Source organism: Zerene cesonia, chromosome Z, assembly GCF_012273895.1.
Source record: "Zerene cesonia ecotype Mississippi chromosome Z, Zerene_cesonia_1.1, whole genome shotgun sequence".
NCBI lineage: Eukaryota > Metazoa > Arthropoda > Insecta > Lepidoptera > Pieridae > Zerene > Zerene cesonia.
Genome location: NC_052122.1, coordinates 7,808,201 through 7,815,450, shown reverse-complemented (window position 1 = coordinate 7,815,450; position 7,250 = coordinate 7,808,201). Strand labels below are relative to the sequence as shown.

At 33.8% G+C, this 7,250-nt stretch overlaps 1 protein-coding gene across 10 annotated transcripts in view; it reads left to right on the top strand.

Annotated features, from left to right (window-relative positions):
* LOC119835858 (protein Jumonji) overlaps positions 1–7,250 on the top strand; it is a 32,467-nt gene that overhangs the window by 7,020 nt on the left and 18,197 nt on the right. For 6 of the 10 annotated variants that reach the window (XM_038360902.1, XM_038360904.1, XM_038360909.1 and 3 more), the window contains 6 exons: positions 2,895–3,055; positions 5,473–5,634; positions 5,886–5,957; positions 6,026–6,082; positions 6,571–6,627; positions 6,928–6,984. In XM_038360902.1, the coding sequence (XP_038216830.1) occupies positions 2,895–3,055; positions 5,473–5,634; positions 5,886–5,957; positions 6,026–6,082; positions 6,571–6,627; positions 6,928–6,984 (566 nt within the window). The remainder of the gene's footprint in view (positions 1–2,894; positions 3,056–5,472; positions 5,635–5,885; positions 5,958–6,025; positions 6,083–6,570; positions 6,628–6,927; positions 6,985–7,250) is intronic. The other 4 variants (XM_038360908.1, XM_038360905.1, XM_038360907.1 and 1 more) reach the window with 3 other exon arrangements.

Below are 7,250 nucleotides of genomic sequence, written 5' to 3'. Positions count from 1 at the left end.
GTCGTTGGCGAGTGTTGTTAAAGATAATGTTCGTGCTAAACAGATTTCACAATGTAACGCCTATGGGGGTCAACGAAAGTTAATTTTTAAAAGCGGAGACGAAATTTTATTTAAACATAATTTTAAAAATGGAACTAAGCATACATGGAAATTTGGAATAATTAAGAATAATATTGGTAAAAGAATGTATTTGATTTTTGTGCCGGATGAAAATGTTTACTTTCGCAAACATGTCGATCAAATTGTGATTTATGAGGGTTCTAGAAAGTACCATGAACATGTTTCTGATGATGTGAGTTGCGTCGGGGAGTACTCTTCTAATGAGGTAACGGAATCTACAGTTCCGGTGGAGTATGATGCTGATCAAGTCCCTCCTCAATTGGAGGAGGATAACACAACGCCAGATCCACAACAAGAAGCGATAGAGGAGGAGACAAGAGAATTGATTCCATTATGCTCAGAAAATGAAGGTAGCTCTGACGTCACTAGTGGCATGAGCTCTCCTCCCGCTCCTGTAGACCCTCGAAGTGACGATCCGTTGACCCCTCGTCGATATCCTTTACGTTTACGTAAAAAACGTAAATTTTAGTATTATGTCTTTGTTAAGTTTTTTCTGTTTTCTGTTTTGTTAACTATAGGTGGAGGGATTGTAGTGTATACATGTGGGTAGGCCTAAAATCATGTTTCAACGCTTGTCAGATTGCTACGGACAATAAAAGTGATTGCATCAAGCCACGTGTTTTGTTACCAATTTGGCGCCAAATACCATACAATGATAGTATCAACATAATTGTCTCATTTTCGCTTACAGACTATACATAGGATATTGTTATTTAATGCTGGCTATCCTGATGAGCGTAGTAAGATAAACTCATGAGAATGTCAATCTGTCATTTTCTTCAGATATGAGATATATTTTCATGGTAGCTTTATTAATTCTTTTATCGTTTCGATGTCGACTTGTGTGCCATACACGTCTTGGTCTCCTGTTTTCCAGTATTTATGTGCTTTCTGAGATTAACTTATCCTGTGGTTGACGGTTCTGGAAATTGGGAGTAAAATTCCAGCAAAATTCTTATATTGTAGTGGTAAAATATCTCGTCGCTTCATCCTTGTCTGTCTCATTCTTAAGGAGCATTTTAAGATCAAACTTATTGTTGGCCAGTTCCTGTAAGTTTCCCCAATCAGTGCGTACATTATAGAGATTTGCATAACTTTCATAGCATTCATACCAATAGTCAATTTTATATGGAAATGATTTGAGTAAACATCAAGACAAGTTTGTATTTGATGGAATAGACTTGATAGATCCTTACATATAATATATCTATAATATCAGACAATTTGTTCAAATCACTTGACCAATTGATAGGATCTGTTGCAAGTATGGTTTTTAAGCTGTTTTTGTCATACTCTTCTTAATTTCCCTTCCCCTAATAATATTGATTCATGAAGACCAATGAACATTTTTGCATTCCAGTCACTGCTGGCTATAAATTGAATGCCTAATTGAAAACTCGTCCTCTTGTTGTGCTTTAAGAGAAATGGTGGCTTCTTGTAAGTGAGCGGATCTGTATTCAGGAAGTGTATAGTGCTTGATGATGGACTCCACTATAACAGCAGACCCGGCATGTGCAGTGCAGGCTGTAGTTAGCAGCATATACATATAATTGCTTATTCTCATCATCATCAGCCCATATATGTTCCCACTGCTGGGACACAGGCCTCCTATGAGGGTTTAGGCCATAATCCACCACGCTGGCCAAGTGCGGGTTGGCACATGTCGCATGTCGTCGAACTTTTGATTCTTGGACATGCCGGTTTCCTCACGATGTTTTCCTTCACCGTTTGAAGCAGTGGTGATGTTTTCCACATGTGCAGATAAATTGAAAAATCAATTTATTTCCTGCACGCTCGCCCCGGTCTCGAACCTCGACTTATCGATTTTGAAGTCCGAGGTTCTCACCAATGAGCCACCACTGCTTATTTTATTTTTTTTTGTCTTATTTTATTATTTTAATTGCTTTTCCCCCAAATCCTCGGCCCCTAAACCGTCCGACCGAGCTTGGCTGAGTCTGGATGATGTCCAATTTATATGATATTGTTTGCACTACATTGGCCCTATATTATTTACATCCCTAGATTCTAGGGTTTTTGTACAAATTTTTGTTGCTCTGTTCATAAACATTAAAATTACTAGATTAGAAGATTTCTTAATATTGTTCCGTGACAAGTTGTGTCTTAGTCTCATTTGGATTACGAGTTGGGAGATATATTATGTATTAAAATATGCCTATTTTTTATACATTTTTATTGCGTATTATGCTAATTTAAAATATTGTATTCTATGGACTGTGTCATTAGAAATGTGAGTTTAAAATAGCGTGGCTTAGAGTTTGAAAGGTCTTGATTGTCACTAAAAAGTTTATTGAGTTGAGACATATTATAGTTTGAATTATCTGTCTATTAGAAATGGATTAAAATGACTTAATTTACATATAAAACCAAAAGTGAAGCTAATATAAGCGTTTAAAGAAGGGATACTTATCCAGAATTTAATTTTTACACGCTTTTTATTAGCTTCACCTGTATGTTTGTTTGTATGTTTGTTTGTATGTTTGTTTGTATGTTTGTTTGTATGTTTGTTTGTAACCGACTTCTTTGGGCGCGATTTTGACCCACTTTAAACGGCCAGATTTCGTTCAAACTTTGTAGATTTATTGAGGACCGATGACAATACACTAATTTGATAAAATTATTCCATTTTTTAATTTGCAAAATATGATTTTTGTTAAAGCGTGTTTTTTAGTTTTTTTTAAACTAATATTTATTATTAGCATTTAGCTCTGCATTAATGAAAATTACATATGAAAAAATGTATCTGATAATTACAGCGTACACGCACAGCGCAAATTCGCCGCAGGAATAAACATCCCGAATACACGTCAAACGCAACAATCAGGTGTGGATAGGAGAACCGAAACACCTCCAGAGTCTAGAGTGTTTCAGATACACACCACACCTAGCTCCATTCTTGATGTTGTGTCCTTCCAAGGCAAGTAAAACATTATGATTACATTCAGTCAGAAAAGTATCGGGAATTACAGTTTTACATTTTGGCGCGGAGTTTGAGTTGCATATGTTATTTATATTAAATATAGTACTGTTTTAGTTATATCATATCTATTGCCCATTTCATAAGTTGTTCCAGTCAAATCCATCAAAGCTAACAAGTGTTTTAATATAACAGCCTTCATTAAAGCAAACAAATACTTTACGATACGATTACATATGCTATTAAAAATTCAAATTCATCTTCAGCCTGTGCAGAGACCCTTTCAGGTATCATGTTTCGGATTGTGGTGTATTATTTAAACTGCAATACGTGACTGATGATATTATTAAAACCTTTAAAACATTAAATATAAAGAAAACGTGCGATCTTTGGGGAATGTCTGTTAATTTTCCTTTTTTCGCCTTAATTTATATCATTTATTATATTTTATAATTATTTCCTACTAATATATATATATATATATATATATATATATATATATTATAATATTTAGATTAAATACCAATTTGCTTTTAAAATATCTATAAGTATGTTTGTATTGCTTATATAATGTATGCATGTATGTTTATTGCTTCTGACTGGCACTCCAACAAGGAGCTACTGAAAATCAGCGCCACACCGTTTAGTCATAAGTTCACTTTTTAATTTTAATTTAACTGTGTATAAATGTGGTGGTGTTAAATAAACATTATTTCTTTCTTTCTTTCTTAATTTAGTCAGTATTATAATAGAAAATATTTCAAACCATTTAGCATTAATATTTAACACATGTTGTGACTGTGGTACGTTCCCTGATCTATTAAAGTTTAGTAAAGTTGTCCCTTTATTTAAGTGGTAATCAAGAAGACTGTAATAACTATAGACCCATCTCTATTTCACCAACTTTAAGAAAAGTAAATATTAAATCAATTGTGTCGTCACTTCGCTTCAAATGGCTTACTGCATGCCAATCAGTTTGGTTTTACAAAGAGGCGCTCGACCACTGACGCTGGAGTAGCTCTTTTGCCCCACATATATAAAGCATGGAAAAACTCAAAGATGCTCTAGAGATATTCTGCGATCTTTCAAAAGCATTTGACTGTAGAACATTCCACATCCGACCGTTGGCGTCAATGGAGAAATTTCTGCCGGTGCGACTGTTAACATCGGTGTTCCGCAGGGATCCATTTTGGGACCTTTTTTATTTTTGGTATATATCAATGATCTGCCATGTTATTTGCAGCATATGTGAAATAGTACTGTTTGCAGATGATACCTCATTTGTCTTAAATCTGGATAGACATAACCCAAATGTTGACGAAGTAAACAATGCTCTCTTACACGTATGAAACTGGTTTAAAGTAAATAATTTATTAATAAATGCTACTGACGAATTGTGTTGAATTTATACTTCAAAACGTAAAAAAGTTTAAAAGAATCATGACCTTTAATGGAGAGGTATTAGACACTGCGATGTAGATACAGCTAGTTTGATTTATTTTAGCTACTTCCATAGCATGGCCTATGGAATTCTGCTATGGGGCAGGGCAGCTGATATTGAAACTATATTTGTATTACAAAAGAGGGCCATACGTTCCATATATAATTTATGTGCTCGTGCCTCATTAAGACATCTCTTTAAGAGTACTGATATCCTTACTATGCCGTCACAGTATATATTTAATAAAATTTTACAAATACACAATAACATCGACTTACATACAAAAGTAGGTGATAAACGACACGAGGAACAGAAATAAAATTGCAATGCCTGTTTTCCGGCTTAGTAAAGTAAAAATTCAATCATTCATGGGACAAGGTATACGCTTATACAATAGAATTCCTCATAGTATTAAATCGTTTAGTAGTGCTAAATTCAAAAACTATATTAAAAATTTATTAGTTCTACGAGCCTACTATAGCATTAATGAATATCTGGAATATGACAATCCATGGAATGTTGTCGCTTAAGAACCACAGGACAGTTCATTGGCATAATTGTTATTATATTGTATCTGGAATTAAAATGTAAAATTGATTACTTTAAAGAGCAACTACAGAGTTTCTTGCCGGCTCTTCTCTGTAGGAACTGCCTTCCAAACCGTTGGTAAATGTTATAACTGTGTAATATTATGACGATTCAAAACTGCTTCTATAAGAAGTCTAGTTGAATGAATAAATGTTTGAGTTTGAATATTAGTCGTAGGTAATATGTTTACTACAATGGAAATTTTTAGTAGGGTATGGAAAAATTCTAATTAAGCCGACAATATACATTATCTGTCTATAAATCTATACATTCATCTATCTACTAAACTGGAAAGCGTCTGTAAACATTTCTGTCTTTTTAAACAAATAAAAATATTTATGTAATATTATAAGCCCATATTAATGCTGAGTTCTTGTATTTCTCATAGGTATTCACACTCACTTGCAACCCATTGTGGTATTAAAAAGGTTGGAAGATACAGCAAGTACTAGCAAAGCTAACGAAAATGGTGAAACCCAACCATCCTATCAATTCAGAGACAGGTCGAAGATAAAAAAAAGTGTACGATGGGAACCGTGCAGTGATACAGGTCATTACTAGTATTTAAAAAATAGTAATATCACCCCTCTCGCCCTAGAGGCCGTTTTCATAAAACCAGAAATAAAAACAGATAATTTCAGAGAGTTGGTCTGAATAATTTTTACTATATAGCCTTTGTGCTATTCATTACTCCGCATTACTCATACATTCGCAATTTGTGAACTGCAACCTGCTTAGCTAGTGTCTTATTGTGCTCGATTTAAATATGCTATTATTACATCATATTTTTATTTGTCCTAGGTATTTATAAAAAACGAAAATTAAACCCGAATGTATACAAAAAGAAGTCGTCATATAATATTGGAGCCCTAGGTAATACTGTTTTATGAGATGCATATATTTTAAGAAAACCGTAATTCATCATCATGTTTTTATTTCAGTTAAGGAACTATCTGTACCCATAACGCCACTTCCTAGTACTTCTAAAGATACAGCAGGTATGATTTTGTTTTCATGATTGATAAGGGTATATTTTACCGTAGTAGCGTACATTTTATATAGACAGAAGGACACTGCCTATTATTGCCCCATATTTGCACCACAACTACTCTCTCACAAAATATATGTATAGAGATGCATTCTGATAAAATAATATGTACATATTTCATGTTATATTTTTATATAATACCTTGATTGATTGATTGAAGTCGTCAGATAATAAGGAAGCCCTAGGTAACATCTATATATATAAAATTCTCGTGTCACAGTTTTCGTTGCCAAACTCCTCCGAAACGGCTTGACCGATTCCTCTGAAATTTGGTAAGCATATTGGGTAGGTCTGAGAATCGGCCAACATCTATTTTTTATCCCGATATTCCTACGGGATACGGACTTACGCGGGTGAAACCGCGGGGCGCAGCTAGTTGTTTTATGAGATGCATATATCTTAAGAAAACCATAATACATCATCATGTTTTTATTTCAGTTGAGGAAGTATCTGTACACATGTCGCCTCTTCCTAGTACTTCTAAGGATACAGGAGGTATGTTTTTGTTTTTTTGTGGTTGATAAGGGTATATTTTACCGTAGTAGCGTACATTTTATATAGACAGAAGGACACTGCCTATTATCGCCCCATATTTGTACCACTATACTCTTTCATAAAATATATGTATAGAGATGCATTCTGATAAAATAATATGTATTTCATGTTATATTTTTGTATAATACCTTGATTGATTGATTGAAGTCGTCAAATAATAATGAAGCCCTAGGTAACGTTGTTTTATGAGATGCATATATTTTAAGAAAACCATAATACATCATCATGTTTTTATTTCAGTTGAGGAAGTATCTGTACACATGTCGCCTCTTCCTAGTACTTCTAAGGATACAGGAGGTATGTTTTTGTTTTTTTTATGGTTGATAATGGTATATTTTAGCGTAGTAGCGTATATTTTATATAGACAGAAGGACACTGCCTATTGTTTGCCCCATGTTTGTACCACTAATACTATTATTATTATTTTATTTAAGCACACTAGCAGCTAAAAAGCTGATGCGTGTGTATTTTATGATTTGAAGAAAACATTTAGTTCATTCAATTTATTTTTAAAACTATTCAACTACTATTATTTACTATTATAACTATTCCACTCTATGACA